This window comes from Oncorhynchus mykiss, chromosome 28 (genome assembly GCF_013265735.2).
Source record: "Oncorhynchus mykiss isolate Arlee chromosome 28, USDA_OmykA_1.1, whole genome shotgun sequence".
NCBI classification, from domain to species: Eukaryota; Metazoa; Chordata; class Actinopteri; order Salmoniformes; family Salmonidae; genus Oncorhynchus; species Oncorhynchus mykiss.
Window position 1 is genome coordinate 23,346,408 of NC_048592.1, and position 19,241 is coordinate 23,365,648.

General features: G+C 40.9%; 2 protein-coding genes across 11 annotated transcripts in view; both read right to left on the bottom strand.

Moving 5' to 3' along the window:
• Window positions 1–6,755, bottom strand: part of LOC110508185 (solute carrier organic anion transporter family member 5A1-like) — a 35,588-nt gene extending 28,833 nt beyond the window's left edge. The window contains exons 1-2 of one of the 2 annotated variants that reach the window (XM_036966466.1): window positions 6,579–6,755; window positions 2,682–4,064 (exon numbers count right to left, since the gene is read on the bottom strand). In XM_036966466.1, the coding sequence (XP_036822361.1) occupies window positions 2,682–3,648 (967 nt within the window). In that variant the 5' untranslated portion in view covers window positions 3,649–4,064; window positions 6,579–6,755. Of the gene's footprint in view, window positions 1–2,681; window positions 4,065–6,574 lie in introns of both variants that reach the window. The other variant, XM_036966465.1, reaches the window with a different exon arrangement.
• Window positions 6,756–9,905: 3,150 nt separating this feature from the next.
• LOC110508769 (nuclear receptor coactivator 2) overlaps window positions 9,906–19,241 on the bottom strand; it is a 51,409-nt gene continuing 42,073 nt past the window's right edge. For 4 of the 9 annotated variants that reach the window (XM_021589563.2, XM_021589564.2, XM_036966053.1 and 1 more), the window contains 5 exons: window positions 18,080–18,157; window positions 17,320–17,809; window positions 14,944–15,127; window positions 13,999–14,203; window positions 9,906–10,542 (listed from right to left, as the gene is read on the bottom strand). In XM_021589563.2, coding sequence (XP_021445238.2) covers window positions 10,516–10,542; window positions 13,999–14,203; window positions 14,944–15,127; window positions 17,320–17,809; window positions 18,080–18,157 — 984 coding nt within the window. In that variant the 3' untranslated portion in view covers window positions 9,906–10,515. Of the gene's footprint in view, window positions 11,382–13,998; window positions 14,204–14,943; window positions 15,128–17,319; window positions 17,810–18,079; window positions 18,158–19,241 lie in introns of all 9 variants that reach the window. The other 5 variants (XM_021589568.2, XM_021589570.2, XM_021589566.2 and 2 more) reach the window with 5 other exon arrangements.

A 19,241-nucleotide genomic window follows, 5' to 3' on the forward strand; every position in this document is an offset into this window, starting at 1 on the left:
AGTCAGCCACCAATTGTGCAAGTTCTCCCACTTAAAAAGATGAGGCCTGTAATTTTCATCATAGGTACACTTCAACAATGACAGACAAAATGAGAAAAAAAATCCAGAAAAATCACATTTTAGGATTTTTTTATGAATTTATTTGCAAATTATGGTGGAAAAGAAAAATAAATACTTATTTTCCACCATAATTTGCAAATAAATTCATTAAAAATCCTAATGTGATTTTCTGGATTTTTTTTCTCATTTAGTCTGTCATAGTTGAAGTGTACCTATGATGAAAATTACAGGCCTCTCATCTTTAAGTGGGAGAACTTGCACAATTGGTGTGTGTGTGTGTGTGTATATATATATATATATATATATATATATATATATAAAAATAAGGTGCCATTTGGGACACATCCTAGGAGCTAATCCCTTTGTGTAGGTTTTTTTCTGAGTGTAATGGAGGCAGGCACCAGGCCACCACAGAATACAAGCCTGTTTCACAACTAGTCTTTTCTTTCAGTGTTAAGGCCTTAATGAGTTCACATTGTTTCAGAGCACTGGAAGGAGAAGATCTAGGACGACAGTTGAAAGGGACAAGGATTGATTGAATAACCGAAGTCAAAGTAGCCAGGCCTCCCGAGTGGCGCAGTGGTCTAAGGCACTGCAGCGAAGTTGCTAGCTGTGCCACTAGAGATCCTGGTTCGAATTTCGTAATAGACATGTGTATTGTAAGGCCTTGTGTATAGGCATAGGCAGGTGGAAAGGCAGCTAGAATGGCTAATGCTACTTTGTGATGTTGCATTCAGCATAGGTAAACAGGCTGCTGCAACCTGATTGGCTGAACGCAGTGTGCAACAGCCGTAAAATGTGTTTATATTAAAGACGGTACGCATATTTTTCCAGTTTTCTTCCGGCGGCACGCCATTAAAGCTAGTTAAGGAGGAAACCCATACCTTTGTAGCCTTCGTGTTGAATGTTATGTACGAACCAGTCGTTGGAGACAAGTGTTTTACCAGCTGAGCACATTAAGCCTAGACGATACTGGAGATCTAGTGCCCACTAGCGGCTGCCTAGACTAATTCTGGAGCCCTATTTTAACAGTAAAATATAACAATAGCATAATTGTCTACCCAAAATGCATGACAATCTCAGTAATCTCTGGGCTCAACATTAACGCTTGTAGGCTTGCAAGAAGAAAGAAAAAAAATAGTTGGACAAGTAGATTTAAGTTGTCAAAATGGACAAGTAAAAAAACAAGTTCATGCAATAATCCCAATATCAAAGAATCAGGCTATTCCGGTCAGAATTGGATCAACGCGTCCTCCGGATGCGATGTGTTGGGCACTGTCTTTCCAATCACTGCAGAGGCCATCGGAGCATAATTGTAGTTCTGCATTGGCAAGCATGAGTAGTCTTTCAACCATGCAGTCGTGAGACGTGTTTGAGTTCAAAGCGAGCCTAGTGTGTGCGCACATTTGTTGATATGCATTGCTAGTTAGTGAATTATTTGCTCAGTTAAAGCACATTTTTAGTCAGCAATGAAAATCCTGGAAAAGTCATGGTGTGTGCATCACCTGTGTATGTGCCAGTGGGCCGTTGAGAGAGGAGACATTGCACAGCAGGTAAAATAATGATATACTGCACAACAGACTACCTAGATAGCCAATTCAAAACATTGTGTAGTTTGGCTGGTCATCTTGCTTGTTAACTATTTAGCATGCATTAATGTCATTGTCATGTCCTAAAATACCTTTCAACCGGTACTCGAGAATAACCGCAAATGGCCAGTTGATACAGGTGCACAGTTGATAAAACCAATGCTGCATACTCGGGTTGTAGAACAGTCTCAAGAGCTCAAAATTGGGTGTTAACAAATAATTCTGACACTGTTGCTAAGCTAGGATTCTCCTCCATTCAATATTGGCCACGTAATTCTGACAAAGTAAAACAAATATTCCTGGACAAGTAACTATGCTGTCAAGATCTACCCTGAACATTTTAGCCCTACAAATAGACAAACATGTTAAGTCAGTAGCTACACCGCCCACCTTAGCCATTTGATCCCTGGTTCACTGAATTTTATCATAAAGACCATAACAAGTATTTGGTTGTGATTGTAATGCTGCCGGATGGAAAACCATTCTCCAGGAGAGCTACTGGCTGTGCAGGCTTTTGCTTCAGCCCTGCTCAAACACACTGTAAAAAAATAAACAAATCATGCTCAACAGGACCTTGATGAGCAGACTTGTGTTTGATGAGCAGGGTAGGATCAAAAGCCTGCACACCCAGTAGCTCTCCAGATGGAGGGTTGACAGATCACATGTGTTTTATACAGTAGCCCATCAGTGCAGTTAAGTGCCTTGCTCAAGGCCACAAGGGCAGGAAATATAATTCATTGTATCAGAGACCAGCAACCATCCATCGTCTAGTGATAATAATCAATGTTACTTTGTGAAGTGGTTCCTTCCGTCAACCAACCTACTTTTCTATTGCGTGATACCGGAAAAGAATAATGGTGCAACCAAATCACGGGATGCTGCAACCAACTGAAAAAATGTTGGTCTCGTGCCCTGGGCCTGATCAATACATATTTGCTAGCTGAGCTACCCTCCTTATGTCATAGTAGTATATTAACTTTGGTTGTAATCTTCACATCTTTCAAACCCCATGACAGACACACAGTTACTTACCAAGATAAAGTGAGGCGTTCTCTTTCTTGACATTGTCATCCAGGTAGGTGGGTCCCAGGGTGTAGATGGGTGTCGACCCCATACCCACCAGGATCTGTGCTATGATGAATAGGGCCACGTACAGATTGTGTTCATTACCCTCTTGGTCTCTGGGGCAGGAGGACAAATCCAGGAAGTCCTTGCCACTGCCATTGTGGTTCATACACAGGCCTTCATTGCCCCGTGATGAGTTCACCTCCAGGATTTGGTAAGGAGGGGAGATGAAGTGAGGCAAGGAGAAGAGTGCTGCTCCGACAGCTATAAACACTGCACCCACGGCCAACCATCTGGGCCTTTGCCCTCGGCCTCCGAAGTAACTGATGAAGACCACCACCAGCAGACTGCCTATGTCAAAGCAGCTGACGAGCAGACCAGACTCAGAGCTCCGGAGGCTGTACCTCTTCTCTATGGTGGTGATGACACTGCTAAGGTAGCCAGACACCATCAGTGACTGGATAAATGTCAGGTAGCACATGCAGCATAAAAAACTGCGAGAGTCTTCGAGAATAACACTCATGTATTTCCTAGTGGGTAAACGCATCAGGGGTAGTCGAGAGGCATTTTTACGCCTGGGTTTGCTGACCTGCGTCTCTGTGTTAAATGAAAGACTCATCCCCACCACACTAGACCTGGAAGGGGAATAGTTAACATTAGTCCTGGTGGGCGATTCAGGTAAAGGTTGGTTCAGGTTAATCCTCTGTGGGAGTTGGATGAATTCAGTACTCTTCTCCTCCGTTATTGACACCTGTTGCTGCAAAGACTTGGTCAACAAGGCCTTGCTATGCTGGCCTGAGTCATTTAGAGTGGGCAAACTTTTGGACTTGAAGTTACTCCCAGCAGGGTACTGATTTTGACTCAATAACTCATGATCCATTTGAAGGTGTTCTGACAGTTCATTCCCTGTCTCTTTGTAGTCACCAGAAGCCATTGTGTTTTGTGGTTGTTGAGCTGGCTGAATTTACAAGTGTAGGTTTAAAAGTCCAATCACTGCATTTCTGACACTATAATATACACATTTACTTCCAGTAAAAAAAAAAAGATTCAGGCTGCAAGTCAGGCCCAATAAAATTGAGAAAATATGGCCATATGGTTTCTGCATTGGCTTATCAGTGTTGCTGCCTCTGTTTATCTCGCAAACACTTGTGCTCTGCCAGCATGTGATTCTGAGCTCGGGCCGCTAGTTTCGTTGACTCTCACGCCTTCAGCTAGCAAGATTTGCTGCAGGATCTCCCCATCACTACTTGGCAGGTGGTGGAGGATGTTGGTGTTTTGAGTCAAGCAGAAAGAAAATGGCAGACATGGGCAGATGACACAGTGGTGTTGACATGGTTCCCTTGGAATCACCTTCAATTTAAAAAAAAGAAGGTACATTTCACACATATTGAATGTTTTCACCTCCCTCCATACACTAGTTAGATGTCATCATTGTCATAAACTATATAGGGTTAGGGTTCCCACACTGCCATTTTTTTTTTCATGTTTTACAGCACTTGTTTACAGAGGACAATCAACCACCTGTTCTAATTAGCCATCAAAGCGTCTCTGAACATCGATGAGTAACGAAAGGAGAATGCCAGAATAGTGTTGTAAATGAAACCGTATATAGCAAATGTATATTTTGCATTTGTGAAATTATTTTGATGTGAAAGTGTGTTTCCAAGACCATATCGCAAGTGAGGATCATTGAAGTTTATAAACGTTAAAACAGGGTTTCGGGATTGTAGTTCACATGGAGCCAGATTAGCTCCACCAGATAATGTGATTTAACCAAATATTTTTTTGTATCGATTACTGTGAGTTACAGGTTAGGTACTGTTTGGTGTAGCAGATATATATTTTTTATTTTACCTTTATTTAACTAGGCAAGTCAGTTAAGAACAAATTCTTATTTTCAATGACGGCCTAGTGGGTTAACTGCCTGTTCAGGGGCAGAACGACAGACCTTGTCAGCTCGGGGATTTGAACTTGCAACCTTCCGGTCACTAGTCCAACGCTCTAACCACTAGGCTACGCTGCCTTAACTTGGCGATACCATCGTTGTTCTCGATTAGGCCAAACATGCATCTTCTAAAATGTTACAGGTGGTGCGTTTGAATTTAGAAAATGCCCGGTTAAAGTAATTGTACTGCACCATGAAGTAATCCAACAATGTGTACGCCGCCATCTTGTCAATTTTAAATATCGAGTGAGTTCTATTACGCTGGCACCGGTTAAACCGGGCAATGGCCCGTAACATCATTGGGCGAAAGAGGAGAGGCGCGCCCTTCTCAAATCAAACAGTAAAATCTGCACCAATCAGACATGTCAACAAGGCAGCATGGTGCATCATCCAGAAACACAAATGTTCATTGGGAAGGCAGATAAAGCGTTTTATATCAAAAGCAATCATTTCTGGGTGTGAAAAGGCAGAATCATGCTTACATCGCTTTTGTTTTGAGTCCTACGTGGGGAGGAGTTTGGTTCGGGTGAAAAGTGATTTGCATTAGTTTTGGAACTGAGCAGACTCTCGGCGTGAGCCAGGTGCCCCGCTCTGGCTCACGCCGAGAGTCTGCTCAGTTCCAAAACTAATGCAAATCACTTTTCACCCGAACCAAACTCCTCCCCACGGGGTAACCCGGGCCAGATAGACTAAATCTCTCATTCGTAGAGACAGGTGGGTCCACCCCAAATTTATTTGTATTTTTTATTTATCCGTTACTTTACCAGGTAAGTTGACTGAGAACACGTTCTCATTTGCAGCAACTACCTGGGGAATAGTTACAGGGGAGAGGAGGGGGATGAATGAGCCAATTGTAAACTGGGGATTATTAGGTGACCGTGATGGTTTGAGGGTCAGATTGGGAATTTAGCCAGGACACCGGGGTTAACACCCCTACTCTTACGATAAGTGCCATGGGATCTTTAATGAGCTCAGAGAGTCAGGACACCCGTTTAACGTCCCATCCGAGAGACGGCACCCTACACAGGGCAGTGTCCCCAATCACTGCCCTGGGGCATTGGGATATTTTTTAGACCAGTGGAAAGAGTGCCTCCTACTGGCCCTCCAACACCACTTCCAGCAGCATCTGGTCTCCCATCCAAGGACTGACCAGGACCAACCCTGCTTAGCTTCAGAAGCAAGCCAGCAGTGGTACGCAGGGTGGTATGCTGCTGGCAAAGTGCGGCATGTCATTATGACACGTACCTGTCTAAATAGAACGATAAACTATTTGAAAGACAAGATAGCAGCGTACAAATTGTAGGGTTTATTTATTGAACAAAACAATTATTTTTACTTGAATAATGGAGAATGTTCTAAATTCAAACACCACCTGCAACTGGACGTTTAAGATAACGTTACATGTTTGGCCAAATCGAGAACGAAGAAAACTAGCATCGCCAAGTTAAGGTTGGTCGAAAATGATCTGTTACACCAAACAGTAGGTAGGTAGCACAAATATTTCTTAAATCACATTATCTGGTGTAACAATCTGTAGCTATAGCCAGCTGTGGTCGATGCGTCCAGCTGAGAACCCAAAGCAGGGGAAGCTGTAAACCCTTGGCTTCTCCAGAGGCAACGTTAACGAGTAGCTAGGTACTGTAACTACTAGTACCTAGACATGACAACGAACAAATTAAACCAGTCTTGACATTGAATAAAAACGGACATGTTACTAAAAAATGGTGACTGGCTAGTTAGCAGAACCTGTTTTCAATCACAATTCCCAGAGTAGGCATAGCCTACCATTACGCGAACTAACCAAAAACCGCGGCTAGCTCTGGTGAACTGCTGATGATCTGCTGGTGGCAGGCTTGTAGCTCGTGTTGTAGTTATGAATGAAAACGTTTAACGTTGGCTAACCAATTTTACTTACCAACCTGACGATTTTAAGCAAAATCAGGGTCCTTAATTCCTACGAAAATCCCATTTGACGGCCGTTATCAAATTGCACCAGATAAAACCATCGTCATCCTATACCGTAGAAAGCTGTACATTATAACCCTCTCACTGAAGAACATCTGAGATGTTTACCACAACCCAGGTTATAGGCTTCTGCAGCGTCCGACTGAGTGAGCCACCTTATTGGTTCGATTTTACTGGGGCGGAAGTGTCGTCGGGAGGGAGAGGGGGGAGTTGCCCCTAAAAACCGATCTAGAATCAGCTTATTGTACAAAGCCCAGTACTTGACCATACAGCTGTTAATGGTCACTGCAGATTTATGATCACTTGTCGGTTTGCTCCTGCATCTGGCACCTGCCAGTGATAACATCCTCTCAGTTCATGCGTGACTTTGTTGCATTCGGAAACATGTTCACTTCCTACATTTTTTTTAAAATACTGATATAGTAGCATTTACCAGCTTGCTTGATGGCAGGTCATTTCCAGTGGTGTAAATTAAAAATACTTGAAAGTAATACTTAGTTTTGTTGGGTATCTGTGCTTGGATGGCCCAACCATGTGGTGATGTACAGTACCAGTCAAAAGTTTGGAGATGGCTACTCATTCAATAGTTTCTTTATTTTTACTATTTTCTACGTTGTAGAATAATAGTGAAGACATCAAAACTATGAAATAACACATGGAATCATGTAGTAACCAAAAAAGTGTTTTAAAAAATCTAAATATATTTTAGATGAGATTCTTCAAAGTCGCCACCCTTTGCCTTGATGACAGCTTTGCACACTCTTGGCATTCTCTCAACCAGCTTCATGAGGTAGTCACCTGGAATGCATCTCAATTAACAGGTGTGCCTTGTTAAAAGTTCATTTGTGGAATTTCATTCCTTCTTAATGCATTTGAACCAATCATTTGTGACAAGGTAGGGTTGGTATACAGAAGACAGCCCTATTTGGTAAAATACCAAGTACATATTATGTTAAGAACAGCTCAAATCAGCAAAGAGAAATGACAGTCCATCATTACTTTAAGACATGAAGGTCAGTCAATACAGAAAAATTCAAGAACTTTGAAAGTTTCTTAAACTGCAGTTGCAAAAACCGCCAAGCGCTATGATGAAACTGGCTCTCATGAGGACCACAACAGGAAAGGAAGACCCAGTTACCTCTAATGAATTTACCCTCTGCAGTAGATACCAGCCTCAGAAATCGGCAATTAACTGCACCTCAGATGCAGCCCAAATAAATGTATGGTCAAATTGCTGCAAAGAAACCACACCAATAAGAAGAGACTTGCTTGGGCCAAGAAACACGAGCAATGGACATTAGACTGGTGGAAATTTTTGGTTCCAACCGCCGTGTCTTTGTGAGACGCAGAGTAGGTGAACGGATGATCTCCGCATGTGTGGTTCCCACCGTGAAGCGTGGAGGTGGTGTGATGGTAGTGTCAGCGATTTATTTAGAATTCAAGGCACACTTAACCAGCATGCATACCACAGCATTCTGCAGCGATACGCCATCCCATCTAGTTTGCGCTTAGTGGGACAATCATTTGTTTTCACCAGGACAATGACCCAAAACACACCTCCAGCCTGTGTAAGGGCTATTTGACCAATAAGGAGAGTGATGCATCAATGACCTGGCCTCCACAATCACCCAACTTTAACCCAATTGGGATGGTTTGGGATGAGTTGGAGTGCAGAGTGAAGGAAAAGCAGCCAACAAGTGCTCAGCATGTGGGATCTCCATCAAGACTGTTGAAGCATTCCAGGTGACTACCTCTTGAAGCTGGTTAAGAGAATGCCATGAGTGTTCAGTGTGGCTACTTTGACAAATATTTTGATTTCTTTAACACTTTTTTGGTTTCATAGTGAAGACAAACTATTTTCTACAATGTAGAAAAGTTAAAATAAAGAAAAAACATTGGTGTCCAAACTTGACTTGTACTGTATGTCAAACACAAATAAATGTATTAATTCAAGATCTATGATAACCTTAAATTGGGGTAGTATTTCAACCGTTGTTTGGGAAATATTAAACTTGTCAAACTTTACATTAAGTTGCAACGATACCATGTAACACATGCACAGTATCTTACAGTTAGCCAAACGTACAACTAACTGATTTGATAATTTGTTCAGTCTTATTACGATACAGTTTTGTGGTTTCGTGTGCAACTGAATAATTACATTCTGGAAACCTTCATTAAATGATTACCAAAACTGTCAACCATGTGTCTTTTATGGGACAGTGACATGAATTGTAGACCAAGTCAATCAGTAATTACACATCAAATCAACAATAAAAAATAATTTATTTACAATGCATAAATCATAAATTAGCAAGCGGCATTGGCAAAAGCAATATTAGTCAACAGCTTGCATAAGGTGTAAAACTTTTTACATAAATGCTCCCACTCTGGATAAACATTGATGCAGGTGAACAGTGATATTTAATATGAACATCACACCTCGAAAAACATCTCTGAACTGCAACAGAGCTTTCTACACAAAAACTCATGTTTTACAATATTGCTTTGATTTACCATTGTTTACATACTCATCTTAGTCAAAATATGAAACCATTGTACAAATAATAATAATTAAACCCACTGATCACAAATAAAATGTGGGGGAAAGAAAAATCTGAAAAACAACTGAAAAAAACAGGGGTGTAGTAGTCTAACCATAGCACAAGTCTGTGTCTGAAATTGCACCCTATTCCCTATATAGTGCCCTAGAGGCCCTGCTCAAAAGTAGTGCACTATATATAGTTAATATGGTGCCACTTCAGATACGGCCACTGAGTAACAATGCACTCTTCAGTATTGTCACTTCACTATACATATATGATACAACTTTCAACTTCACAGCACTACACATGACAGAAAAACAGATCTAAGGCATTATGCTAGGTCTTTAGCATGTTAAGGTAGTTGAATGTAATATTTACCAATTGATAAAATAACACACTATAAATTAATAACACATTTTACAACAAAGAAAAGTCTTGATCAGTCAGAACTGAAGAAAAAAAGCAATTAAATTCACCCAAACCTTGTGAGTTATATTTGTATGCAAACTCTTTCCTTAAAACTTATCATGATTGCCAAAATGCATGCCTTAAAAAAGTCTGTTAACACAGTAACACTTCATGGCTTCAATTTATTTTAAAAGGTAGTAATAACATCTTTGGATTTGCAATGAGAGCAGTGCATCATTCTATAAGTTGTTATTTTTATATATATATATATATATATATATATATATATATATATATATATATATATATATATATATATATATATATATATATATATATATATATATATTTATATCAGAGCATCCTAATCTTCAAACTTTGCCCAACTCTTTAATAATGCCTTGTTTAGGAAAATGTTTAATTAATTGGGAGAAATTTGCCATCACAAACAATTAGAAATATCCTTTGCATCGTCAGAGTGACATCATAATAACCAGTGCAAATCTACAAAATAGATATTTTCTGGCCACACATTTTTAAACGCATGATTATGTGAGCCCAACGTCATTTCAGTGTTTGCAGACAATTTGGAATTTTCACATTTTACTAAAAAAAATTAGAAATTCTATGAGTTCATATTTGCTATGTGTTTACAGACGATAAACAAAAATGGGAATAGTACAGGAATATGGCTTGAAAAATACATATTACCTGTTCATTTTACACTTCCAGCTTTTTTTTAATAGAGCAGCACACAAAATCAGCAAAGTCAGAGCACCCTAAAGTATTCAGTTATGCCTGTTGGTAGGTCTGTCCATTCCTTTCATTGTGATGAGGTCGAGGTGAAGTGCAAGGAAAAATCCTTGCGCAAATTGGTTGAAACCCTGATAAACAGTCCTTTGTTAGTTAATCCAACACAAACGGTATGACTGTGAAGTCATATTTCAGTGGTCGTAACACCAGGCTAGAGAAAAAAAAAATACATCTTAATTAATTCATCTATACTGTAATATATACAAACTATGAACATTCACCTTCATACATATCGCAGCAGGGTGATTCATTTGACAATTTCATCTGAAATTACAGGACCTAAAATATGTAATTCAAATAGACACAATAAGGTACCATTAAGGGATACTTGTTAAGAAACTTAACACTTGCCCCCTTTTTATAGTTTCATACAAAGAAAGTTTCTCAAGTTTAAAAACTATAAATACCTGTAAAACATTTATTTTAAACCTTTCAAGTGACTACTTTAGTCAGGCTTTACAATGTAACCATTCAACATCATTGTATAGTTTATGCTCTTCAAACCATTTATAATATCACTTATTTAATTTTTGAAATCATGTGATATCGTTTTGTCTCACACCTACCTGTGCATATAAAGAAACAACCAGACAAAGAAAATATTGTTATTAAGAAAATACCTAAAAGAGTAAAGAGAGCATTTTCAGAGTTGAGCCATAGTCTGCATTCTATCCCCTGAAATGAATACATTTATCTGACCAGATGCCTGCTGACAGGATCAGTTTTGCTTCTATATTGTGTGAGTATGAGTCCATTATATATATATACACATATATACGTGTGTGTGTGTGTGTGTGTGTGTGTGCGCAAGTGTCTGTGTCTGTGTGTAGCCTATTTGAGAAGGACCTAAGTCACACTAAGGTGAATGCGGTTGGTTGGTTCAGGGAGAACTGCAGGAGCTCCTTGATTGGTTGGATGCCAGTGTTTTCATTGGGTGTTGACCTTTTGTAAACCGTGTTGTCCAACAATAGACCGGGGTCAGCAATAGTTCTGAAAAAGAAAATGTTTTTGATTTAAACAAGGCAACATTTTAGTTGATCACTATACTGCCCCCCTTAGGCCAATCAGTGTAATATTGTAAATGCCAGATCTCTATGGCAAGACACATCATTCACCCAAGTTTAGTCAGAATTGGGCCAGTGGTGTCAGATATCACATCTAACTAATATAGGACCGGACGGAGACAGATCCAGTCTCTCATCCGATTTCATTGTGGGGGACAAAAGGGAAGAATTGAGTGAAATACGACTGACAACATTCTAAAGAGACACGGGATTATAAGGACATGGGAAGAAGGCCCTCAATGACAAATCGGTGCGGTCTGTTTTGATGTGTAAACGTTTTTAAAATACACTAATCCCTAATGTTGGGCAGACAACAACAGAAGATGAAACGTTACTCACTGGAGTTGCGTCACCTTGTGTTAACATGTCAATTCCAGCCAACTGGTCTAGAATGATGCTATTCCTTCGTCTCAAGGCATTATCATGATTCACCTGTGGTAGTAGGAACACCCAAAGACTTGTTTGATGTTCCACTACATCACCACACTACGGCTGCCTCCCAAACGGCACCCTATTCCTTATACAGTGCCTTTGGAAAGAAACTCAGACCGCTTGACTTTTTCCACATTTTGTTTCGTTACAGCTTTATTCTAAAATGGATTAAATAAAACAATTTCCTCAGCAATACCCCATGTGCAGAAAAAATAATCCTGATTGGCTGGGCCCTGGCTCCCAAGTGGGTTGGACTATGCCCTCCCAGGCCAACCCCGCCCAGTCGTGTGAAATCCATAGATAAGGGCCTAATTAATTATTTATATTGACTGACTGACTTCCTCACAGGAACTGTAAATGAGTAAATCTTTGAAAATGTTGCATGTTGCATTTATATTTTTGTTCAGTGTATTTCCTGTTACCAAGTCATTTACGGTTTATACATCTTTAGTTTTTCCAATTTCGTAGTATCCAATTGTTAGTAATTACTATCTTGTCTCATCGCTACAACTCCCCTGCGGGCTCGGGAGAGACAAAGGTCAAAAGCCATGCGTACTCCGAAACACAACCCAACCAAGCCGCACTGCTTCTTAACACAGCGCATATCCAACCCGGAAGCCAGCTGCACTAATGTGTCGAAGGAAACACCGTGCACCTGGCGCCTGGTTAGCATGCACTGCGCCCGGCCCGCCACAGGAGTCGCTAGTGCGTGATGAGACAAGGATATCCCTGCCGGCCTAACCCGGACGAAGCTAGGCCAATTGTGCGTCACCCCATGGACCTCCCGGTCGCGGCCGGCTGCGACAGAGCCTGGGCTCGAACCCAGAATCTCTGGTGGCCTTAGACCACTGCGCACCCGGGAGGCCCAGCTTGTGTATGTAAACTTCTGACCCACTGGAATTGTGATACAGTGAATTATAAGTGAAATAATCTGTCTATAAACAATTGTTGGAAAAATGACTTCTGTCATGCAAAGTAGATGTCCTAACCGACTTCCCAAAACTATAGTTTATTAACAAGAAATTTGTGGAGTGGTTGATAACGAGTTTTAATGACTCAAACCTAAGTGTATGTATGTAAACTTCCGACTTCAACTGTATGAGTATATTTTTGCTTAGGTACAATTATACAATGTTTTTATTAAATATATTATTTCAGATGGAAAGTTGAAAGCTTCCGAAGTTTTGAATAGAAAAGGCCATTCAAGATAGTCAAAAGCCTTTTGGCATCAACAGCCATTATTGATAAATCTGTATATCTTTGTTGTTGTTGTTTATTGTATTAAACTGATGTTCTTGTTTGTGTCTATTTTTAATAATTCCTGTTTGATTGATGTGTATCAAGTCTTGTAAGTTTTGTTATCATGTTGTCACAATTTATTAAACTTATGGGTTTATAATCAGCAGGGGACTACAGATTTTCCTGGTTTTAATATAATTTAAATAACATTTTGATACATGGAACTAGGAAGCGTTGAGTGACGTGTGTTGTCATTTGTGTAAATAGGGGGTGCTACTTTGTCTCAAAATGTTGAATAGATTTCTATGGGAAAGCCATTTCTGGTGCTTTTCTCTGTGCAAATGTTATAACAGTATCTAATATTTATTCTTGAGTAATCTCTGTTTTTAGTGATACTTTTTCTGTTGATAACTGCTTCAGAGCTTTTGAGTCTAAGAAGGCTATAGGATCCATCCAAATGTTTAATTTGGATTCATATACATTTTCATTTCAGATTTTTAAATTGTCAAAATCGCATTGTTTCTAAATAGAGTTTGTATCTTTTAAAATTCTAACTGGTTTAGCATGTATTTGTTTTGTGAGAGGTGAGAGATATTTTACTGCTTTATTTGCCATTAAGTAGTATTCTTTATTGGAGTTTAACCTGTAGTTGTTAGCTCTCTTCAAAAGTAAAAGATCGTAGTTATGAAATTGTATTTTCCTTCTTTAGCTTGTAAAGATTTTTTATTGGCTTTTTCTAAGATGGTGTTTTTTTTTCCTTCATTTTAATTTCTAAATCAGATTTAACTTTAGTTTCTCTAAAAGTACCTCTAAATGATAAAGAGAAACTAAAGTACACAAAGGAGTGGGTGGAACTTGAACTGGACACACACCTGCTCAGGGTCCATGGAAGACAGGCTTCCTGTAGGCATGGTCATCTGGCCTGCTGAGACTTGGTTCATGTTGTTCATGCTGCCGTTGGAGGCCATGGGGACACCCTGTATGTTCATGTTCAGGTTTGCGTTTGTGCCGGTGTACATTCCACCATTAGACTGTTGAGGCATGTACTGCTGAGCTTGAGACTGTTGTGTGAACATGCTGAAACAGAGCATGGAAATCAAAAGGTACATGTTCAATCACAGATTTGACCACAGGTTGATAAAAATGTGTATCATGAGAGCATACTGGATACATCCTACAGACAGTGTAGATTCATGCAGAATCAAAACATAAAAGTCTATGATCATAACCATGACAACTAAATACAAAGGTTAGCAGTAGGGTTGCAAAATTCTGGTTTTCCAGAAAACCTGGATGAAGAATTACAGATTTCTGTTAATTTCCTCCTGATTCAGAGAATCCTCCAACCAGGACTTCCTGGAAACCCTTTCCGAAGTTACTTGAATTTTGCAACCAAAAGGCTTCTTAACAGCTTCTACCTCCAAGCCATAAGACTCCTTGAACAGCTAATCAAATGACTACCCAGACTATTTGCATTGCCCCCCCCCCCCCCCCTTTTACACTGCTGCTACTCTCTGGTCATTATCTATGCATAGTTATTTTAACGCTTTAGCTCCCGAGTGGCGCAGCGTTCTAACTCACTGCATCTCAGTGCTTGAGGCGTCACTACAGTATCACATCACATCCGGCTGGGATTGGGAGTCCCATAGGGCGGTGCACATTTGGCCCAGCATCGTTTGGGTTTGACCGGGGAAGGCAGTCATTGTAAATAAGAATTTGTTCTTAACTGACTTGCCTAGTTAAATAAAGGTTAAATAAAAATTTGACACGTGATAAAATTAGATTTTGATCCAGGTAGAGTTGCCAGTCAGTCTCACCTGTTTCCTGACATGTTGCCTTGAGGCCAGCCGTTCATCTCAGAGGAGGGCTGGTAGGAGGAGTTGGCCTGGGCCTGCTGCTGCATAATGGGGCTCTGGGCGTGATTCATGCGGGGGGACATGAGGGGACTCTGGGGGGTGGTGGCTCCTGTGAAGCCTGCGTCCTGCTGCTGCTGGTTTATACCTGACAGGACCAGGGAGGAGACATTTGTTATCAGTACTGAGGGGTGGAGAGTACAGTAGACGTTACCTAAGCATTAATTTAATTGTCAAGATAAGATTGCTTGAATGCCAGTCTGTTTTTTTCCACCATTCCAACTCCTTGTCATTCATCGTCATGCCATGTTTGGCTTGACAATGACAGAAATGGAATTGCCAAAAGCACAAATAGGGACCAGGCTTAAGATAAGCTATGTGTTGTAGTTGACTACTGCAGATATGTTAATGAAGAATCAGAAATACATGAAGAGCCAAAGTAAAGTACATACAGTTGGCCAAAAATGTGGCACAATCAAGTCTATACAGTCACATGAATGGGTAAGAGAAGATGAAAAATATGAAAATTCTACAGCTCAGCCACTACCAACATCTATGTGAACACCAACATGAAGCAATCTGATAATGCTATTAGTAATTCATATCCCTGTATCATATGTAATGGATTGTTTTGACTAACATGACAGAAGCAATGAGTTAATACTATGGATCACAAGTACTCTGATATCTTTAGGTAGATATACCTGTGAGATTACATGAGGCATACACTACCAGTCAAAAGTTTTAGAATACCTACTCAGTCGAGGGTTTTTAGTTATTTTGACTTTTAGGCATTGCAGATAGTTTTGATGTCTTCACTATTGCACTATGAAATAACACATATGGAATCATGTAGTAAACAAAAGTGTTAAATCAAAATATATTTATATTTGAGATTCTTCAAAATAGCCACGTTACCTTGATGACAGCTTTGCACACTCTTGGCATTCTCTCAACCAGCTTCACCTGGAATGCTTTTCCAACAGTCTTGAAGGAGTTCCCACATATGCTGAGCACTTGTTGGCTGCTTTTCCTTCACTCTGCGGTCCAACTCATCCGAAACCATCTCAATTTGGTTGAGGTTGGGGGATTGTGGAGGCCAGGTCCTCTGATGCAGCACTCCATCTCTCTCCTTATTGGTCAAATAGCCATTACACAGCCTGGAGGTGTTTTGGGTCATTGTCCTGTTGAAAAACAAATGATTGTCCCACTAAGCGCAAACCAGATGGGATGGCGTATCGCTGCAGAATGCTGTGGTAGCCATGCTGGTTAAGTGTGCCCTGAATTCTAAATCAATCACAGATAATGTCACCAGCAAAGCACCATCACACCTCCTCCTCCATACTTCATGGTGGGAAATACACATGTGGAGAGATCATCCGTTCACCCACACCGCGTCTCACAAAGACATGGTGGTTGGTGCCAAAAATCTCAAATTTGGACTTTCCATTGCTTGTGTTTCTTGGCCCAAGCAAGTCTCTTCTTCATATTGGTGTCCTTTAGTAGTGGTGTCTTTTCAGCAATTCAACCATTAAGCAATTTCTGAGGCTGGTAACTGTAATGAACTTATCCTCTGCAGCAGAGGTGACTCTGGATCTTCCTTTCCTGTGGTGGTCCTCATGAGAGCCAGTTTCATCATAGCACTTGATGGTTTTTGCGACTGCACTTGAAGAAACTTTCAAAGTTCCTGACATTTTCCGTATTGACCGACCTTCATGTCTTAAAGTAATGATGGACTGTCATTTCTCTCTGCTTATTTGAGCTGTCCTTGCCATAATATGGACTTGGTCTTTTACCAAATAGGGCTATGTATATGCCCCCTACCTTGTCACAACACAACTGATTGGCTCAAATGCATTAAGAAGGAAAGAAATTCCACAAATTAACTTATAAGGCACAATTGAAATGCATTCCAGGTGGCTACCTCATGAAGCTGGTTGAGAGAATGCCAAGAGTGTGCAAAACTGTCAAGGCAAAGAGTGGCTATTTGAAGAATCTAAAATATAAAACTTTTTTTGGTTCCTCCATGATTCCATGTGTGTCATTTCATAGTTTTAATGTCTTCACTATCATTCTACAATGTAGAAAATAGTAAAAATTTAAGAAAAACGCCTGAATGAGTAGGTGTTCTAAAAGGTTTGACCAGTAGTGTACTATTTCATTTGGCAGCTGTTCAGCTAAACCACCATGGAGTATGTATGAGAAACAAATACCACTACAGTCATGCAACCACCAAATTAAACCCACGTATGATTAAAATGATTATCAATTGAAATTAAACCAAAGCTGTGACAAGAAGCCACACAGCGAGGTGACGGGGAGCATTATTTTACAGTATACCTGAGCTGGGAAACTGGAAGGCACGGTGTTGCTGCATTTGTGGATTCACTACGACTCCAAACTGGCCACCTACGTTTCCCATCATCCCTTGCTGGTTAGCTAGACTCATCTGGGAGGAGCCATGCGAGATTGGGGAGGAGTGGAGAGGGGAGAGGAGCTGCTGAGCCCCAGGGAGACCAGGGGACAGCGGGGGGAAGGGGCTGGTGGAGGGTGGCGGAGACGTAAGACCAGTACCGTAGCTGGCCGGGTAGGGGAACTGCTGGGGGTTTGCCTGGGGGATCCGAGGGTTGGTGCCCATGGAACCGGGGGGCATGCCAGGGGACTGTGAGGGCTCCACTGCCCCAGCCGCTGAAGCCATGTTGGGGGGGGCGATGAGGCCCTGGGCCCGCATCAGCATGGCTCTCTGGTGGACGTGCTGCTGGCGCTGGCGCAGGATGTTACTCAGGTACTCCCTCTGTCTCTGGGCCAACATCTGAGCATTCAGGGTTCCCTAGGAGGACAGACAGACAATACACATTTAGACTTAAGGCATTAGAGTGCAGCCCAAATGGAACCCTATTCCCTATAAAGTGCATTACTTTTGAACAGAGCCCTATAGGTCCTGGTCAAAAGTAGTACACTATATAGGGAATAGGGTGCTGCCAAAAGAAGTACACTATATTTGAATTTTATTTATAGGGAATAGGGTGCCATTAAGGATGCAAACTCACACACGCATGGAGCTGTAATAATAATGATCTGCTACAGTATTCTGACTAACCTGGTTGGGTACACTGGGTCTAAGAGGTAGGTTCATGTTGGACACACCCATCTGGTTCATCATTGGCTGACGATTCTGCTGAGGAAATAAAACAATTTGTTGTTGAATTTAACCAACTTAAACGTGTTAATTATATAGCCCTTGACATTCTATTAGACCCATTACTTGGTGAAGTCCAAAGACATTTATGATACTGCACTTTATTGATAATGTAATAAAATCCCGCTACGACCTCTGAAGAGTGATCAAATAGCCAGTGTCAATACAGGACTAAGATGGATCCTAATATGCCAGCTCTGATGCGTGTCAGATGTGGCAGGGCTTGCAAACTATCACGAATTACAAAGGGAAACCCAGCCATGAGGTGCCCAGTGACGCGAGCCTACCAGATGAGTTAAATGCCTTCTATGCTCGCTTTGAGGCAAGCAACACTGAACCATGCATGAGAGCAATAGCTGTTCCAGACGACTGTGTGATCTCGCTCTCTGTAGCCAATGTATTGGTATTATATTTTTTGCGAACAAATGTTTCATTTTGGCGTTATAAGGTTGGTGGGAACCTGGAAAATCGTTGTGGAAATGTGTTGCAGCTCAAGTCAACTACAAAATACACAATGCAATGCTCTCTATCTATGGGCTATCTAGGCAGGTAGAAAGCAAACATAGCTACACACAGTAATACCAAAGACAATATCAGCATGTAACATAGCTAGGTATCTGTAAAATCACCTAAACAAAATGCACTATCAATTTAGGAGTCTACAATCTTGCCATGTTCAACCTAACGCTCAACCTAACATTCGAAACGACAGATATACTTAAGGGGATGGGAAATGTTGCCCATGCTACGTCAATGGGCCACACTGTGTATTCTGGGTGATTCTGGGACAAGGAGCTTTGGAATCGTGAAATCACGTACTTTAGAGGAAAATAAGCACATTTCTCGACATACACACTGACTTTGAGAAGGGGTTGCATGATGATTAGCTTAACAACTGCGTGAAGCAGCATTACAAAGTGGCCTTGATTGGGACGGTATACGGTCCTTCATTCATTCATTCATTGGACTCCTATCTACTTTCTATAATATCTCTGGCAATGGCACCATGCAATGCACCCTGGACTAAAGTAGCAGACAAATGGGAATAATGTGCTAGACCCTC